Source organism: Coregonus lavaretus (assembly GCF_964263955.1).
Source record: "Coregonus lavaretus genome assembly, chromosome: 21".
NCBI lineage: Eukaryota > Metazoa > Chordata > Actinopteri > Salmoniformes > Salmonidae > Coregonus > Coregonus lavaretus.
The window spans coordinates 19914538-19935430 of record NC_140008.1 but is presented as its reverse complement, the minus strand read 5'-3'; the positions used below and the strand labels follow the sequence as shown (position 1 = coordinate 19935430).

Here is a 20893-nt window from a genome sequence, read left to right as displayed (position 1 = left end):
TATTCTGCATATAAATAACAGATGTGAATTGGAACACCATTGCGAAGCCGTATTTAAAGGTTAGCTTTACGTAACCAGCGTGTATGACATTATTCTCTAGAAGTGTTTCTGTCTTAATGAGCCATTTCTGAACTATACATACCATTTTTCTATATATATATAGCTTTGATATGTTGGTTTCATTATGTCATTGCTGATAGCAGGGTTTTATGTTTGTGTCTTTTCTTGGCTTGTCCCCAGCTAACTACCAATGAGAAGCCTGTGCTCAGAAAAACACGTGGAAGTTGCATTTGGCTAGAGACGGGTTTGGGCTGTGAGCTCTCCATACCTTCTCCCCCTCTGTGCATCACACCTGTCTCTCCCACCACGTTTGTTGCCTGCCTATAACTCATTGAGGCTTGCAGTACTTCAAACAAGCAAAAACAAAAATAGAAAGAAAATAGAAAATAACACGTGCTATGTCTTAGGCACTTTTCATGGCTGTATATATGGTTTGGGTTTGGTTGAGGAGTCTCAAGCCCTGATGTTGTTTTCAATTTATAAATATGAATTCTGCATTCATCCCAAAACATGCTGCAACAAAGTCTGTTGTCACAAACTTTGCATTGCATCAGCAAATGAGACCCAGGGACAAAACCTGTAAAGAAATGTCTGACTAAATAGACTGGTAATGGACACTGCTGGTCAGTCAGTTGCTCCTTGTCAATGAGCCACAATCATGCCATGTGCACACATGGAAACATGCAGTGCTGTTGGCATAGAAACCATTAGGTCTGGGACCAATGGTGGCACTATCAATGGTTACCTTTACAGCCACGCTTCTAATGATCTCATCGACTTATCCAAAGTCTGTGATCTGCTGTAAAAAAGACAATCATAAATTAATTTTGTTTTCCATTATATAAAGGCAGCATGAGTAAAATAATAAAGATGTGACTTAGATACACAGAATGTAGAAAGAGATCCAAAACGGTGTGATCAGGATTCCCTGTACCTCAACATACACAAGGAAACTTCCACTAGAGCATAGAATATCTGAAACACAGTAGGGTTGGATTGTTCTAATTGATAGCTCAAGACAGAAAACACTCATAGCTCATGTACCCTGCTACCTAAAGAACACAACATAGTCGTTTCTACAACATAATCCTAAAACCTACCTTTGACTTGCAGCATTTTAATATGATTATGCCAAAAGATAGCTGCTAAAAAGGAAAAATGCATTAATTATAGTAGTGCAATGCCTGTAATGTCCAATGCAATTTAAACTAAATACACAAAAAAATGAAGAAAACATCTCTCCTCTACACCCAATACTTTCTCAATTGTGACAGAACTATTTTTGTACTTCTTTGTCACTATGCAGAATAAACCCCCGTTATCTACATTAATCAAAACTTTATGCAATATTATCTCAAGAGTGGGGCAAGGATAGGGAGAGGGGGTTTCATTGTGTTTGAATTGTATGCACATACAAACAAATGTCTACACAAATACACAACAGTTGACAGGCACAAAAGGGCGTCTCAGTTATTGTGAAGACTAACACACATCTGTTACAGTAACTGTCCTTTCGTGATGCTCTGTACTGCTCTAAAGGCTGATCCTTTTGATTGTGTGTGCATATTATCATCGTGCCTCATAGAAGACATTTAGCTCAGTGTTTTTAAAAATTGACAAAAATGGACTGTGTTAAAGGAAATCTTAAACCCCCCCCCCCCCCCCCCCCCCCCCCCCTTTAAACAAAGTAACTGACACAGATACATGATTGTCTATCAAATTGGATGAAAAGTTGACTTTTCGTTTCCGAGGGTAAAGGGAGGTTATTGACCATGCGTGACCAGCCTCCCCTCCCTTCTTTCAAAGAGAATATGTTTTACCGTCCCAGAAGGAGTGTGGGACAGTATAATCACTGGAACTGGATTCTTCTTTTTCTTGTTGATTAAGAAAATAAAGGATACTTATTTTGCATATATGAGGAAGCAGCACCTGTAGCAGAGGGGGGTGGGTATGCGGTTCATGGGGTCATGGGGTCATGGGGTCATGTCTCTGCCCCACAGTTCATTTTGGCTGCCCAGACATCCTCTTCTCTTCTCTCTGTCCTTGGCCTCACTCTCTCTCCCTGTCTTTTATTCCAAAAAGGTGTGTTGAAGCATCTTTCATGTTGATATACATATATAAATATATATGCACACATATATTTATATATATACATACTGTATATATACTGCATATATATACATTTTCCCTCTTGCATCTCTTTTTTTTCTTTTTTCTTAATTCCACAAAAAGTGTTGAATCTCAAATCCAAGTGTCCATGCCCTTTTCGCTTATCCTTGTGTTGTTTAGTTCCCCAGGTACCAGGACTGAAAAAAAGAACAAACATTTTCAGATTACACATGAATGGCAGATATTTTTCATTGATATTCAGAGAAGACAATAAGAAAACATTGTTTCTCTAGATTTTCACATTTGAGTACACTGCAGATTATCACAGTCAATGTACAGGTAACTGTCAAAATAATGGAAACACTTGAGTAAATGAGGGATACAAAGTTTATTGAAAGCAGGTGTTTGCACACAGGTGTGGTTCCTGAGTTATTTAAGCAATTAACGTCCCATCATGCTTAGGGCCATAAAAATGCTGGGCAGGCCATTATTTGACTGGTGAGGCCCCAATCCACAGGACAAACGCAGGGCTTATCAGGGCTGAAGCCCCTGGGCCCAGGGCTGTGGGCCGCCCAAGAGGCAGCCCCCAAAAATCCTCAGATGGGGGGAGGAGAGGAGGTAGGGGGCTCACGTGGGTAACTGATTAATAAAAATAAAAATAATAAACTGCATAATAAATAAATGTGACTGGTCAATTGTATGAGCCTGGGGCTGTAAGTGGCCCAAGAGGCAAAAATGTTTTATCCAACCACAGGAGCCCGCGCTCAATGTTCAAAATACAACAGAGAGCATAATTGAGCCACAGAGGATCAATAGTTTATAAAAAAAATAACTGTGGATTAAGTTTTATTAGAAGCACATAAGGTATCTGCCAAAATTAAGGAAACACCAACATAGGATCTCTATATCAGGTGGTGAGAAAGGAAGGCCCGGAAAATCATTAAAGACTTCAGCCACCCAAGACTGTTCTCTCTGCTTCTCCACGGCAAGCGGTACCGGTGCATCAAGTCTGACACCAACTGGCTCCTGAACAGCATTCCCATGCCATAAGACAGCTAAATAGCTAACTAAATAGCTAACAAAATGGCTACACAGACTATCTGAGTTGACCTTTGTATTTTATTCTTATTTTTGCACTGTCTCTATGCACACTCACAGGGCCCTACACACTACATGCACTGATACTCCAACACACATAATGTACAAACATTCACTCTATCATTTTCTCACACATACATAATATGCACATACATTTCTACTGACTCTACACACACACACCCACTCACATACAATCATCATATATGCTGCTGCTACTCTGTTTATCATATATCCTGATACCTAGTCACCTTACCCCTATACATATCTACCTCTATCACTCAAGTATCCCTGCACATTGTAAATATGGTACTGGAACTGACCCTGTATATAGCATGCTTATTTACTTTATTGTGTTATTCTTATTTCTTATTTTTATATCTTGTGTTTTTTTGTTCTCCCTTGATATTTTTAGTATTACATTGTTATCTTTCGTTTCATCTGAGAACCCCAGAGATTGGAAAGCTGCCGCGGTCATCCCCCTCTTCAAAGGGGGTGACACTCTAGATCCAAACTGTTACAGACCTATATCCATCCTGCCCTGCCTTTCGAAAGTATTTGAAAGCCAAGTTAACAAACAGATCACCGTCCATTTCTAATCCCACCATACCTTCTCTGCTATGCAATCTGGTTTCCGAGCTGGTCATGGGTGCACCTCAGCCACGCTAAAGGTCCTAAACGATATTATAACCGCGATCGATAAAAGACAGTACTGTGCAGCTGTCTTCATCGACCTGGCCAAGGCTTTCGACTCTGTCAATCACCGCATTCTTATTGGCAGACTAGCCTTGGTTTCTCAAATGACTGCCTCGCCTGGTTCACCAACTACTTCTCAGATAGAGTTCAATGTGTCAAATCGGAGGGCCTGTTGTCTGGACCTCTGGCAGTCTCTATGGGGATGCCACAAGGTTCAATTCTCGGGCCGACTCTATTCTCTGTGTATATCAATGATGTCGCTCTTGCTGCTGGTGACTCTCAGATCCACCTCTATGCAGACGACACCATTTTGTATACATCTGGCCCTTCATTGGACACTGTGTTAACAAACCTCCAAACGAGCTTCAATGCCATACAACACTCCTTCCGTAGCCTCCAACTGCTCTTAAAAGCTAGTAAAACTAAATGCATGCTCTTCAATCGAACGCTGCTTGCACCCGCCTGCCCGACTAGAATCACTACTCTCGGTGGGTCTGACTTAGAATATGTGGACAACTACAAATACCTAGGTGTCTGGTTAGACCGTAAACTCTCCTTCCAGACTCACATTAAGCATCTCCAATCCAAAGTTAAATCTAGAATCGGCTTCCTATTTCACAACAAAGCCTCCTTCACTCATGCTGCCAAACATGCCCTCGTAAAACGGACTATCCTACCGATCCTGGACTTCGGCGATGTCATTTACAAAATAGCCTCCAACACTCTACTCAGCAAATTGGATGTAGTCTATCACAGTGCCATCCGTTTTGTCACCAAAGCCCCATATACTACCCACCATTGTGACCTGTACGTTCTCGTTGGCTGGCCCTCACTACATATTCGTCGCCAAACCCACTGGCTCCATGTCATCTATAAATCACTACTAGGCAAATCTCCGCCTTATCTTAGCTCATTGGTCACCATAGCAACACCCACCCGTAGTATGCGTTCCAGCAGGTATATCTCACTGGTCATCCCCAAAGCCAACACCTCCTTTGGCCGCCATTCCTTCCAGTTCTCTGCTGCTAATGACTGGAACAAACTGCAAAAATCTCTGAAGCTGGAGACTCTTATCTCCCTCACTAACTTTAAGCATCAGTTGTCAGAGCAGCTTACCGATCACTGCACCTGTACACAGCCCATCTGTAATTAGCCCACCCAACTACCTCATCCCCATATTGTTATTTATTTTGCTCATTTGCACCCCAGTATCTCTATTTGCACATCATCTTCTGCACATCTATCATTCCAGTGTTAATACTAAATTGTAATTATTTTGCACTATGGCCTATTTATTGCCTTACCTCCATAACTTACTACATTTGCACACACTGGTGAAATAAAAAATAAACAATTACTGCATTGTTGGGGTTAGAGCTAGCAAGAAAGCCATTTCACTGTACTTGTGCATGTGACATTAAAACTTGAAACTAAAGTGTCTTAAAAGGATGTTGCGCCACCACAAGCTGCCAGAACAGCTTCCGTGCGCCTTGGCATAGATTCTACAAATGGACCTAAACAATGCCAGGAAAATGCACCCCACACCATAACATATACTTTGTATCCCTTGTTTACTCAAATGTTTCCTTTATTTTGGCAGTTACCGGTATGCTTACAGTCGGGAAGGCTGCAGTTTGGGCAGCATGCGCGCCAAATATAGGCTACAGCTTGTTGCGTTGTGGACATATAATCCACAGAAGGATTTTGTAACCTCTTACCCTGGCAATTTGACTGTTAAACTAATGGGTACACTAGCAATGGATGCCAGTCCTGACTCAAATAGGAACTGCCATCTATGGATTACAGTGCCTTGCAAAAGTATTCATCCCCCTTGGCGTTTTTCCTATTTTGTTGCATTACAACCTGTAATTTAAATTGATTTTTATTTGGATTTCATGTAATGGACATACACAAAATAGTCCAAATTGGTGAAGTGAAATGAAACAAATAACTTGTTTCAAAAAAATAAATAACGGAAAAGTGGTGCGTGCCTATGTATTCACCCTTTGCTATGAAGCCCCTAAATAAGATCTGGTGCAACCAATTACCTTCAGAAGTCACATAATTAGTTAAATAAAGTCCACCTGTGTGCAATCTAAGTGTCACATGATCTCAGTATATATACACCTGTTCTGAAAGGCCCCAGAGTCTGCAACACCACTAAGCAAGGGGCACCACCAAGCAAGCGGCACCATGAAGACCAAGGAGCTCTTCAAACAGGTCAGGGACAAAGTTGTGGAGAAGTACAGATCAGGGTTGGGTTATAAAAAAATATTAGAAACTTTGAACATCCCATGGAGCACCATTAAATTCATTATTTAAAAATGGAAAGAATATGGCACCACAACAAACCTGCTAAGAGAGGGCCGCCCACCAAAACTCACAGACCAGGCAAGGAGGGCATTAATCAGAGAGGCAACAAAGAGACCAAAGATAACCCTGAAGGAGCAGCAAAGCTCCACAGCGGAGATTGGAGTATCTGTCCATAGGACCACTTTAAGCCGTACACTCCACAGAGCTGGGCTTTATGGAAGAGTGGCCAGAAAAAAGCCATTGCTTAAAGAAAAAAAGAAGCAAACACATTTGGTGTTCGCCAAAAGGCATGTGGGAGACTCCCCAAACATATGGAAGAAGGCACTCTGGTCAGATGAGACTAAAATTGAGCTTTTTGGCTATCAAGGAAAACGCTATGTCTGGCGCAAACGCAACACCTCTCATTACCCCGAGAACACCATCCATCGGCAGGGACTGGGAAACTGGTCAGAATTGAAGGAATGATGGATGGCGCTAAATACAGGGAAATTCTTGAGGGAAACCTGTTTCAGTCTTCCAGAGATTTGAGACTGGGACGGAGGTTCACCTTCCAGCAGGACAATGACCCTGCTAAAGCAACACTCAAGTGGTTTAAGGGGAAATTGAGAATCTGTGGTATGACTTAAAGATTGCTGTACACCAGCGGAACCCATCCAACTTGAAGGAGCTGGAGCAGTTTTGCCTTGAAGAATGGGCAAAAATCCCTGTGGCTAGATGTGCCAAGCTTATAGAGACATACCCCAAGAGACTTGCAGCTGAAATTGCTGCAAAAGGTGGCTCTACAAAGTATTGACTTTGGGGGGTGGGGGGGGGGGGGGTGAATAGTTATGTACAAGTTTTCTGTATTTTTTTGGTCTTATTTCTTGTTTGTTTCACAAGAAAAAATATTTTGCATCTTCAAAGTGGTAGGCATGTTGTGTAAATCAAATGATACAAATCCCCCAAAAATCTATTTTGCCAAGGGGGGTGAATACTTTCGCAAGCCACTGTATATTTCTATGGTTGGTTGCGGCTGTCGGTTTGCCTTTCGCAGATTTCAAAATACAATCGTGGGAAAAACGTACAGTCTGGAAAGCAAATGCCTACTGCTGAAAAGAGAAGACTAATATGTCTGTAGAACCAATGTAAAAAATCTTTCTCAACAACTCCCAATTTGTAGCTAACAGCAGCACTGTTTTTGAAAGTAGCTCATCTTGAGATAGGCTATTGCCAAGACGAGGGCATTGGCCATCACCGTGAGTAGCCTATGACATCATCTTCATCATTAGGTGAGTCAGTGTGCCACTGGATATTGTATTTAGTAGCCTACTGTAGCCTATGATATATATATATATATACTCTATATATATTGTCTCCTAATATTGTACAATCTGTGTGTCGGTTCATTGGCCTAGGCTATTGTTTGTTTGAATTCAAGACCAGATTGATCTCAGTATGTCGGTGTCAGAGTAGCCACTCATTTCAGTCATTTGTGTGGTATTAAAAAAGATTCAGCTAATGTCTTCTGTCATGTAAATGATGTAGCGTTGCATGAAATTTGTTTTTAAACGCTGATATTTTTCCAGACCCTGTTAAAACCAAATCCCCATGTGTGGAAATCCTAAAAACGCTTCTGCTCAACTGTAGCCTATGCCACATGGCCAACATTATTATGGCTTTATTATAAAGGGTATTTTTCTTCAACAGTAAATTTACCACACGTCAAATTGCATCTTGGTGGACACGAGGGGAAGAAAAAAACCGAAGCCCTGGGGCCTATGATTTCTTAATCCGGCCCTGGGCACGAGTGGTCACTGAATTGTTTGATGAGCATGAAAACGATGTAAACCATATGCCATGGCCATCTCAGTCACCAGATCTCAACCCAACAGAACACCTATGGGAGATTCTGGAGTGGCGCATGAGACAGCGTTTTCCACCACTATCAACAAAACACGAAATTATGGAATTTCTTGTGGAAGAATGGTGTCGCATCCCTCCAGTAGAGTTCCAGATACTTGTAGAATCTACGCCAAGGTGCATTGAAGCGGTTCTCGCTCGTGGTGGCCTAACGTCCTATTAAGACACTTTATGTTGGTGTTTCCTTTATTTTGGCAGTTACCTGTATATGTGTCGTATGATAAACAGTTGAACTTTTATGTCTACATCAAGTGCATAAATACAATATAATGTGGTCCTCTGTAGCTCAGCTGGTAGAGCACGGCGCTTGTAACGCCAAGGTAGTGGGTTCGATCCCCGGGACCACCCATACACAAAAATGTATGCACGCATGACTGTAAGTCGCTTTGGATAAAAGCGTCTGCTAAATGGCATATTATTATTATAATAATTATGTTTTGCTTCAACAGTTGACATTAAGAGTTCCTGTCAGTGTGTTGAATATTATTATGTATTTGTAAACCCTGTGTGTGAAAGTGTGTGCGTGCACGGCGCATGTCGGTGTTGTTTTGGGCCTACTGTACAGTATGAGACACCATGTGAATAGCAGTGATTGTGATTAATGCATGACCAGGGTAGTTTTGTGGCCAACTCCAGACACAGTGCTTTACTTTCTCAGTGTTCTGCAATCAGTGTCTTCTCCACTAATGCGCCCCAAACAGTTCCAGTCAGGACGACCAACCAAATGGAGCAATTATAAATAATGTGGAGTAAAAGAGCTGCTACAGCGAGAGATCCCAGCAGGATTCCACCCAAACCTTTTAAAAAACATAATAGGACTTTGGCTTTCGCCTGCAGACCACTGAAATCGTGAAAAGAAAAAGACAGAACTGAAAACATTTTTAAAAAACACAACCCATACCCTCATTTTCCACCAATGTTTATGTAATTTTAACAGTCCTCAAACAGACCTCTTTAACTACACCCAATTGTACTGATTTAATAAAGTTTAAAAAGGAAACTTCTTGCCTATTCCTCATTACTGCTCAGAGTAAAATACCTTATGGTCCATGGCTCCAGCCTCTTAACTCCTGCCTGCCCGCTGTTCACAAGGTACAAACAAATGCACAAGCACGGCCACACACACACACCACACATACATACGCATCCAAGCACACTACGAACAAATACACACACCATGGATGATAACACATACATGCACACACCGCAGCGAGCCTGCTGGTATGCTTATACCCTCGATGTGCTTCATCATTCACAAATTTACAAATTTGTACCTACTTATCACTGTATTCTGGGGGAATGAGGAGTGAGCTATGGAGCTATGGACAGACTCTTGGAAAAACGTTGAAATGGGGTTTGGAAACAAACTGCTGAGCAGGGTCGGGAGAAACCAAGCCAAAGCCACATTAAAGAGGCAGTATTGTAATTCAGAGGACTTGCCTGGCTCATTGGAAAGGCCACAATGGAGGTTGCCAGTCAAAGCAGGGGGCGATGAGGGTCTCTGCCAGGGGAGTGAACTCTGGAGGGCCCCTTGCTTGTTGAGTCGATGGGGATAGAGCCTACTGTAATGACTGGGGCTGCTGTCTTCCCTGTGTCCATACAGCAGAGCTCTTAAAGAGTGCAGAGGGTAAATGCCAATACTGTAGGCTACAGGCGCCATACCTTAGCCAATACTGTAGGCTACAGGCGCCATACCTTAGCCAATACTGTAGGCTACAGGCGCCATACCTTAGCCAATACTGTAGGCTACAGGCGCCATACCTTAGCCAATACTGTAGGATACAGGCGCCATACCTTAGCCAATACTGTAGGCTACAGGCGCCATACCTTAGCCAATACTGTAGGCTACAGGCGCCATACCTTAGCCAATACTGTAGGCTACAGGCGCCATACCTTAGCCAATACTGTAGGCTACAGGCGCCATACCTTAGCCAATACTGTAGGCTACAGGCGCCATACCTTAGCCAATACTGTAGGCTACAGGCGCCATACCTTAGCCAATACTGTAGGCTACAGGCGCCATACCTTAGCCATTGACAGAAAAATGACTGCAGCCCCTCGTCAAATTCACAACATTCAACACAGTGTCCTGAGCCTTCTACTACTGGCATAATTTTACAATCTACCTCCTCTCTCAAGAAGCCAGTCATGATTCAATATATTTCGAGTTTACGTTATAGAAACACAATACTTGCCTCAGTGGAGGCTGGCAATTTATATTCTCAGTTTCCCCCTCTCATTTTGGCATTTCTGTGGCAACCTCCTGGGGCTCTCTCTTTGCAAATAAGCATAAGCTTTACCAGACCTCTCTGCACTGGACTCAGACTCCTTCCACAAAACATGTTGAGAAATATATTGTAACAGTGATGAACGTGCTTTATAAAGGCCCAGATTTAGGTGAAACCTTCATGTGAGTTGGTCAATAGCGTGAGGCTACAGTACATAAAAAAGTAAATCCCTCAATTATTCAAGGACTCCCATTGTAACAATTCATGTGATGACTATGAATGAACTTTGGACAACAGTGAAGGGAGGGGATGTTGAGCCATCAATGAAGCGGTAGTTCACTCTATGTCCTCTTGGGGGAAGCCTCCCTCCCTTCCTCCTTTACTACTTGTTTCTTCACAACCAATTCATGGTAAATACATTCATCCAATTGCCTGTGATATGAATGATGAATCTCAACAATGTAACATGGCAATGAGTATGTTTACTAATATAAAAATAAATGAATAAAAAAAGTTGAAGTAGTTTCAAGTAAAAGTCGTTTATGTCCCTTAAAGTGTTATGATTTAATGGTGAATTACGAGGAAATAGGAATTACATTTAGAGAACGGAGCAGGTTCCAAATATGCTGCTAAGAAAAAGAGGTAGTCTTATAATTTCTCTATGTTGCTTAGGAAAGGCGTTCACCTTTTCTTTCAGCACTCTTGTTGCATAACTTACTTAATGAAGTTCATTATTTGCATATTATTTACGCTTCGGGGGAACCAAAAGCACATTTTAGTGATGGGAAAGACAATCAATCGCAGCCAATAAAGGTTAACTGTGGTGAGTGTCTCACCCCAAAAACAATATTTTGTTTCTTGCAAAATGTTTCGCCCGTTGGGGTCACGTGTAGCTCAGTTGGTAGAGCATGGCGTTTGCAACGCCAGGGTTGTGGGTTCGATTCCCACGGGGGGCCAGTATGAAAAAGTATGGAAATGTATGTACTCACTAACTGTAAGTCACTCTGGATAAGAGCGTCTGCTAAATGACTAAAATGTAAATATTTGGGTGGCAGGTAGCTTAGTAGTTAAGAGCATAGTGCCAGTAACCGAAAGGTCGCTGGTTCTAATCCCTGAGCCAACTAGGTGAAAAATCTGTTGATGTGCCCTTGAGCAAGGCACTTAACCCTAATTGCTCCTGTAAGTCGCTCTGGATAAGAGTGTCTGCTAAATGACTAAAATGTAAATGAAAGCATAGTTATGAAAATACAGAGCTGGGACAGTCAGAGGGTAGCAGGAGAGCTGACCAGCTGTCCCCTCAATGCAGCTCATTATTGTACTGAACTCACTGGCCTTACACTGAGTGTACAAAACATTAGGAATACCTGCTCTTTCCATGACATAGACTGACCAGGTGAAAGCTATGATCCCTTATTGATGTCACTTGTTAAATCCACTTCAATCAGTGTAGGTGAAGGGGAGGAGACAGGTTAAAGAAGGATCTTTAAGCTTGAGACATATGAGACATGGATTGTGTATGTGTGCCATTCAGAGGGTGAATGGGCAAGACAAAATATTTAATGTAAGCGCCTTTGAACGTGGTAGTAGGTGCCAGGCGCACCGGTTTGTGTGTGTCAAGAACTGCAACGCAGTTGGGTTTTTCATGCTCAACAGTTTCCCGTGTGTATCAATAATGGTCCACCACCCAAAGGACATCCAGCCAACTTGACACAACTGTGGGAAGCATTGTAGATTCCATGCCCTGACAAATAGAGGCTGTTCTGAGGGCAAAAGGGGGGTGCAACTCAATATTAGGAAGGTTCCTAATGTTTTCTACACTCTGTGTATATTATTCTATTACTGTGCTGCCTTTCAGGCATTATGAAGTTGTATTTTTCAGAAAACAAAAATACACCGTACTGCTATCCAAAAGAAAATGATGAGATAATTAAAATGTAAACAATAGTGACAGACACACACACATATACACACACACACACACACACACACACACTACACAGTACACACTGCATGCACCGAGGCAGGTTTTCAATCTAGGCCTGAGCAATCAATCCCAGCTTTTTTGCGCAGTGGACAGACCGCTAGAGGAATGACTCGAGCTGAATAGGCTTGATTTAGTTTATTTTCCCCTCCCAGAAGTCCAAGTTCATCCTGCAATTACATCATGTCTGGTTTCCCTTAGCAACCAGACAGCCCTGGACGTGACCATCCTGGAGCAGGCTCATAAGGCCCCTCCATCCCCTCCCCTCCCCTCCCCTCCCCTCCCCTCCCCTCCGTTAACTGCAATTCTTCCAACTATTGACCTTTTTCACAACCGCCACCAGTTTGGCGCCAAAACATTTACAACAAAGACATATTGATATAGTAAAATAAATAAAAGTGTGTAAAAAAAATATTAAATATATTTCATATTGAAACCCTTATATTAAACACCAATGGTATTCACTAAGATGATGGTTTATATTTAGGACAATGTTTTACAGCTTTGTCATTCTACTGTTTATTTTAAAATCATATTATTGTATTATTTTATATATTTTACATTTGATAAGGCCACAGAGGGCCAGAGATAATTACAGACACCTGTGATAATCTGAAGTACCCAAAAGGGCCACTAAATGTCTTGTGATAAATTACATAACATCCTTGAAAGTTACCAAAATGATGGTAGTTTACTGGTAAACTTCGAAAATGTCCAGTAATATACCCTTCCTTTGCAACCCTAGTTGGGTTACAACAAAATAAAATGTAACCTGGGGTGTAGCATTGTCCCTGTCTTATTGTTTTGTATTGTTATTATTGCATGTGCAGGATCCCTGTGTTCTTTCATGTTTCTACTTGCCAGATTTGCTGACTCTGCCATTTTGCTTCAGATCTAATTCACCTCTCAAGTTACATTCCTAAACACACACGCGCAGGCAGGCAGGCACGTGCCCAAACACACCTCTCCTAGCTCAGCAGTCTCTTTCTCTCTCATTCTCTCCCTCTCTCACTTTACAGCATCACACGCCTCACTGAGGTGCACTTGCACTTTTTATGGAGCAGGGAGCACTGCAATGCAGCAGCAAGCCCCAAATGCCTCAGCTCTGCAGCCACATATAGAGGTACTGTGTTTAGTTGGTATTTTAGTCTTACAAAATACAAAAACAGTGAGACCAACTTCAACATTTAAAGTTTTCCCAATTCAAGCCTCATCTATCCCTAAATGGAAGAGAAAGCCATGGGTGTTAACAGTGAATAACTACATTTCTACATGTAAACTTGAAGAGGAGAGAAATGTTTTCAGCCATGTGAATCTCTCACACACAGGGAAAAGCCCTGTTACATCAAAAGGGTCCTGGGCTGGCTGTGAACATTCAGACCCTGAGGCAGATCCTAGCTAATGCCCTTAGATCTATAATTGAACATAGACATATGGCTTTGATATCAGAGAGTGGAACAGAGTCAGGGGGGTGAGAGAGTTTACATCTCTGAGCTGCCAAGAGCACCATGAGTAGAGGCCTTTGGTATGTATGACATCAGCAACTTCCTTAAATCATAGTGATAAGGAATATTCAAATGAGTATATAGATCAACAAGTGTGTAACAGACAACAGAGAAATCAAAGTTGCTTTTCTCCAGTAAAGTTAGCTGTGTACCTGTGCCTGGTAGAGTCCGCCAGGGTCTCGAGGTCCAATCCCTACAAAGGAGCGACTGGCAGGGGGCGTCCCTGGAGCTGAGTATGCTGAGAGAGAGAGAGAGAGAGAGAGAGAGAGAGAGAGAGAGAGAGAGAGAGAGAGAGAGAGAGAGAGAGAGAGAGAGAGAGAGAGAGAGAGAGGACACTTAGAACTTAATTGCTTGTTATGTAAACCAGGGTAGGCATTAAGAATGGCAGATGTGTCGTGCACACAGTTATTTCAAGGGAATTGGCCTGCCTCGGTATGTTTGCAGACAGGCAGAGTTTGCTTATAGACACTAACTGAAATTGTCATCTTAATCTGGAATATGCATGACTTGGAAATACTTGGCAGCAAAACAAGACCTCAGAGCATATATCAGAACTGATTTTGATCATAACGTATCTTGGTCACGTTGTAGAATGTAATCAAACATAGTAAGATAGCTAACAGCAAGGGCAGTAAGAACAGTGAGGACACAAGGTCTGCACTTTTACATCAATTAGACAGTGACAGTCATCTTCTGGTTATTGACAAATTGATCTATTGACAGTTAAGAACTGTTCATTTATGTCAGCATCCAACAAACTTTGTACTGTAACTTTCCAATACTGATTGACTGAATGGATCACTAATGGAAGTTGACGTGGTGGAGGACCTTGCAGAGATTTCAATCAAAATCCCACATGAGGATTTATTGGTATTGTTACAGTGTCCTCACGGCAGTAGGTAAGCATATTGATCTGTCCTGTGTGTCTCTTAATTAGATTATCATGATTAATGGCGGTGGGAGTAGGAATTGTATTGCAAGTCTGCAACACCTGAATGCTTTCTCTCTCTCTCTCATAAAGGATTGAGAGAAAATAGCTTCACCCTTCAGGTGCTGAATCATTTTTGCTTTGTTTTTTATAATCATATCCACCACATAAGTGTGATGGGTTGAGGGCACAGGTTTTAGAAAATGACATTAATCATCCAATCAAATGAGTCATTCTCTGTATAACAACCCTATACACACACACACAAAACTATTGTCACTGAAGACCTAGAGGCTGGGATTAGCAGGCTCACCAACGGCCCACTTACTGGGTGACGTGGGGGAGTTGGCTCCCCCGTCCGAGGTGGTGGTGCTGGACTTGGAGTCGGAGGGCAGCGTCAAACGGGGCATCCCGGGGGGCGGAGGGGGCGCCAGCATCTGGGAGGAGATGTAGTGACTGGGCAACTTCACTTGACCACTGCCATTCAGCTGTGAAGGGAGAGAGGAGGGAACACATCAGCTGTGAAGGGAGAGAGGAGGGAACACGTCAGCTGTGAAGGGAGAGAGGAGGGAACACGTTAGCTGTGAAGGGAGAGAGGAGGGAACACGTCAGCTGTGAAGGGAGAGAGGAGGGAACACGTCAGCTGTGAAGGGAGAGAGGAGGGAACACGTCAGCTGTGAAGGGAGAGAGGAGGGAACATGTCAGCTGTGAAGGGAGAGAGGAGGGAACACGTTAGCTGTGAAGGGAGAGAGGAGGGAACACGTCAGCTGTGAAGGGAGAGAGGAGGGAACACGTCAGCTGTGGGGGAGTGAGGAGGAGGAGGGGAGGGGAGGGGGGAGGAGATGGGAGGGGCAGGGCGGGGAGTGGAGGGGAGCATCACTGCTGTAGCACAGATGGTATATATAATACTACATGCCACTGCACTGGCCCTGTCACTCTTAAACTATTTCTCACTCTCTCTCTCACATACACATGCTTTCCCTTTCCATCAGCACTTGTGTGTGTGAGTGAGTGTGTGTGTCACAGGAGGTTGGTGGCACCTTAATTGGGGAGAACGGGTGTGTGGTATAGACTGGACCGGAATCAGTGGAATGGTATCAAATACATCAAACACATGGTTTCCAGGTGTTTGATGCCATTCCATTTGCTCCGTTCCGGACATTATTATGAGACGTTCTCCCCTCAGCAGCCTCCACTGGTGTGTGTGTGTATGTGTGAGTTAGGGAGGGAGAGAGGAGGGAGAGAGAGTAATGTCCAGGGCACTACACTGCTCAGCTAGTCATCCATCCACCCCTCCATCCATGGCTGCTCTTCCTATGGCTGGCATGGCTTCTAGATACTCTCCCCTCTCCAGAGGAGAGGACTGCACATTCACTGTCCTCCACAACAATGGATGAGCAAATGAGTCAGCTATATTGTGGTGCCATGCGCTCGTCCTTTGTGACTGCCTGGCTGCTGTTGCACTGCAGCAGGGGGAATTTCAATGACTCTGCAGAAACTTGGCTGAGTGGAGCCCAGCGTGGCTGCTGCTGGGGGGTACTTCTGATACAAGTAAATGTCTATCCTCTCCTCTCTCCTCTGTGAGCTGCCTGCCTGCCTGCCTGTGCCAGACTTCTGCACTCTGCCAACATCAGCATCACTGCCAGAGACGTACGGGAATCTCCTTCAGGTTCATTCCTCTAATGCCCCCCCCAGCCCTTCCCTCCAGCCCTACACCCCTTTCAAGTCAATACAGAAACAGCACAGCAGCCTCATTGAGCAACCTGGCTTATAATGCCGGCCTAATTAAAGCAGGGAGGAGGGGTCATTTGCATGTGGTGCAGTGGCAGGTCCTCTCAGGTCTGTGTCACATATTGGTAATGAGTGTAACCATGTCTGAGGAGCTGGTCTCGTCCCAGGGCCAGCAGGGCTAGCAGGCTGAGTCTAAACAGAGCAGGAAGTCTGATGGCTTATTTTCCTCTCTGTGACGGGGGATTCACCACTACTGCACTACCAGACAGCCAATCCATTGAACAACCATAATAATCTAAGAAGTTGGCTAAACACATGCAGTTATTACAATGATTGTATGGCTACAGATCTATTGAATTATTGCCACCTTCAGGGAGTGTTAATCATTCTGAGAGTCACGCAAGGTTGTGGTGGCTCCATTCTGCAGTCTGGAGCAGAGGGGAGGAAGAGTAACAGCTACGTGAGGGAAACCTGATAATGTTCCTACATGGCTGTGGGTTGCTGCCACTCTCTCAGGTTACGTCACCTACAGTAGAGTATCCCCAGCCCACTAGTAAAGACCACGGTGGGGGAGAATATGGCAATGAAATGGCATTTCATACAGTCTACAGGCCATCTGACACAGGGTGACGACATAAGAAACATGAAGCATGAAGGAATTCAATATCAAACAAACGATTAGGTGAATCTATAATAGCTGCTGCCTCTGCAAAAGCTAATGGGGATCCAAATAAACAAATATATAAACAAATAAACAAATTAATCTAAGCAACAAATGGAAATAACACAGTTCTCTGAATAAACCACTCAAACGTATAATACATTCTCTCTGAGTGAGTGAACTTACATTAACATTACCTCAAACTTAAGGGCTTGCCATGAAATCATGGCCCAAAAATGATGTCATACTACAGGTTCTGCTAGATGAACACATACAACATGGTTAATTGGAGGCCAACTCTCTCTACTGGGTTCCTATCTAGTATGAGTAATGAGTAGGGGTCAGAAGTTTTACTGACCACATGACCTGACCAGGACAAACTCTGGGCCCTAGTTAGAGTTGTTAGATGGGCTGGACTCACTGGGATGGGCTGCTGGTTGGACGGGTCACAGGCCAGGGAGACCAGGTCCTTCAGCGGGTCTTGGGAGCTTAGGTGTGGCGGGTAGCGGATGGCAGTGTGGGGGAAGTAGGAAGTGGACTGGGGCAGGATGGAGGTGGTGGGGAAGTGCAAAGACGAGGAGGGGTGCGGACTCCGAGAGATCCCTGCACAGAGAGAGAAAGAGAGAGAGGGAGAGAGAGAAAAGAGAGGGAGAGAGAGGAAGAAAGACAGAGAGAGAGAGACATAGAGGGACAGAGAGAAAACATATGTAAATAAATGTACTTTGTCATGGTCCACAATGATGGTATGATTGAGATAAGATAAGTGACATTGAAAGATGTGTGCTTCTGCAAAAACAAAATAATCATTCCATTTGAGTGCCATTCTCTACAGTCAGTGACTTTAATATAACCAGTATTCATGAGAAAAAAGAAAAAAAAAAGATATAATGAAACGACTCAGTCTTTCCGACCCTCCATTGGTACAGTCTCTGTTGCGTGAGTTTGTTTATGACATTTAGTATGGGAACTATTATTTATCAGGACCACACGCTAACATAGCTGACATATGGTGATGCACGGCCAATTCGTTTTAACAGTGGCTTTAATTGTTAATGCATCATCCAGCAGACGTTTGGCTGGGGAACGCTACCTGCTCATAGATTACTCTTCATTATCTCCACAAACAATTATCTGTCAGAAAGTGTTAACGGGCAGTTCAATTAAAAACCTAAAATAATGCATTGTCTAAAAGGAAGCTTGTCTTGTTGAAAGCATAATGCCTGCAGTCAGAGCCTATATCAGGATTACCTCAACAGACAGACATCAAATGTGCAACCTTTTAGACACAATATCTCTCTGAAGAAGGGTAGATTTTCTGATGTATGAAACATGTATTGTCTGACGTATGAAGCATGTATTTTCTGATGTATGAAACATGTATTTTCTGATGTATAAAGCATGTATTTTCTGATGTATGAAGCATGTATTTTCTGATGTATGAAACATGTCTTTTCTGATGTATGAAACATGTATTTTCTGATGTATGAAGCATGTATTTTCTGATGTATGAAACATGTATTTTCTGATGTATGAAACATATCTTTTCTCTTTTCAGACTGCATTATTTTTCACAATTCACATCCTAGGAGACGTACGCACGTCAGGGGTGGTGGATTGTGGAAACAGTCACAAGACGTCGCCTGTAAATGTGTGTAGGTGTGTGATATGCATAAAACGGTGTGTACTGACCACTGTGCACTGCGATGACGGGCCGGTGGTGCTGTGTGAAGCCGAGGCGTGGGGAGCTCTCCTGAGGAGACGGGCTGTCCATCTCTGTCTTCTTTACTCCAGGAGACATACCTGGATGCAGAGACAGAGATACATAGAGGGTGTTACTGACGCCACTACGACTCCCATAATAATAATGACTGTCTGGAGGAGGATATTGAAAAGACCCTACATTTCATTGCCCAGTTCAATCTGCTACTACATGGCTGTTGTAATTACAGGAGCTCACCACAGGGTGGCAGGGTGCATTGAGATGACCCAGTCAGTCATCATCAGTGCTGCAGTACGATGCAGTAAAGCACATGAGCTCCAAACTAACTTCCTCATTGAGACTAAACAATAGGATCAGAAACAATATTATGTTTTGGTCAGATCTACCCAAAATCAGGTTCACCTAGGTAGACCAAGAGGCCTGCAATGCCTGATACCAGAGTTGCTTACATGTGCTAAACAAATGTGTGTCTCTGTTGCAGCGATATTACTGGCAGGGTGCAACGCTCCTAGTCCTACTCCTCCATGTTTAGTTTGCTATCGCACACTTGTTGATAACAGAATGTGTGTTAGGAACACTTTCTCCACCCAGCTCGGGCCTGTTTTAGATCAGGCTATTAAGACTGCACAGCTCTTTCTTTGTTTCCTTCTTTGGAGTTGCAGAGCAGACAGTGTACACGTTGTTGCTGTGATACTGTGCAGAGGCAGAAACAGTCTGTCAGTCATGGAGTGATGACTTTGAGGTTTCGCTCTCACACATTATACAGTTATGCCCCTCTCTAATAGTTTTCTGAGAGAGTGAGAGAGAAAGAGAGAGAGAGAGAGAGAGAGAGAGAGAGAGAGAGAGAGAGAGAGAGAGAGAGAGAGAGAGAGAGAGAGAGAGAGAGAAAGAGAGGGGGAGGGAGAAAAACAGAAAGAGAGAGAGGCTTATCTGACAGCTTCCTCTTCCCCTGTTCTGCCCCAGCCATCCGCCCCTAGCCCTCTGTCTCAGAGCAGAGTGAGCGAGTAAATCACATATTTTCGGGAATGTCAGAGGGCAGGGGTGCAGCTGAGGTTCAACAAGAGACTTGCTCAGAGAATAAACACGCACGTCCGGCTTAGTGCTGGGGGCTAGGCAGGGGCAGCCATTACAGCACTGACGCTAATTACCTGATCACACTAGTCTGACTGATCTCTCAGCTCAGTCTTCAGGGGTCCAGGCCAACCCACACATCTACCTACTGTATTTCACACATTATATTTACATTACAATTTCTTGAAAATGTATATATTTTGTAAGAAAGTCTCCAGAGTAGTTGGTAGTGCTGCTGTCCTGAGCCAGGGGTCAAACCACAGCTCTACAAGAGGCCAGGCTTTACCTTCCCAATCCAATCCCCATGCTGCAGACTGACACAAGCTTCCCCTGACCACCTCTACCTGGGGAGGTGCACATACATTCCCCTTTGACACAGTATCCCCCCCACCATCTCAGAGCAATCAGATGGGGTTGTTAAATAATAATAATTTGGGTGGTGCTTATATTTGTCCTGTGACACACGTGTGTAATGGAAATGTGTTTTTTTTTACATACCAAAACCCCCCCTGAGACACCCGCAGGGTCACAATTGTACAGTGCCCCTGGAGCAATTTGCGTTAAGTGCCTTGCTCAAGGGCACAGCAACATATTTTTTTCACCTTGTCAACTCCGGTATTCGAACCAGCAACGTTTTGGTTACTGTCCCAAGGCTCTAACCTCGAGGGTACCTGCCACCCATAAAGAGGAGCTTGTTAGGGCTGTCTAGACAGGAAGAGAAAGAGCACGACACGAGGAGGGCTGGACCAGACTCCTACAGGGCCTGTGATGGGGCTGGGGCTGGGGCTGGGGCTGGGGCTGGGGGGGAGGGACCGGCTCTGCTCTTCTGACCTCCACAGCTCTGGTTACAGCATCAGCAGCCTGGGGTGCTCCTGGGGCCCAGGGCCCAGCCAGGG

General features: G+C 43.7%; 1 protein-coding gene across 15 annotated transcripts in view; it reads right to left on the bottom strand.

Moving 5' to 3' along the window:
• Positions 1 to 20893, bottom strand: part of LOC311149021 (nuclear factor 1 C-type-like) — a 145972-nt gene that overhangs the window by 14538 nt on the left and 110541 nt on the right. For 4 of the 15 annotated variants that reach the window (XM_084186108.1, XM_084186100.1, XM_084186105.1 and 1 more), the window contains 5 exons: positions 18896 to 19006; positions 17628 to 17809; positions 15128 to 15302; positions 14039 to 14124; positions 2262 to 2366 (listed from right to left, as the gene is read on the bottom strand). In XM_084186108.1, the coding sequence (XP_084042234.1) occupies positions 2346 to 2366; positions 14039 to 14124; positions 15128 to 15302; positions 17628 to 17809; positions 18896 to 19006 (575 nt within the window). In that variant the 3' untranslated portion in view covers positions 2262 to 2345. Of the gene's footprint in view, positions 1 to 2261; positions 2367 to 14038; positions 14125 to 15127; positions 15303 to 17564; positions 17810 to 18895; positions 19007 to 20893 lie in introns of those variants that run through there. The other 11 variants (XM_084186101.1, XM_084186109.1, XM_084186106.1 and 8 more) reach the window with 4 other exon arrangements.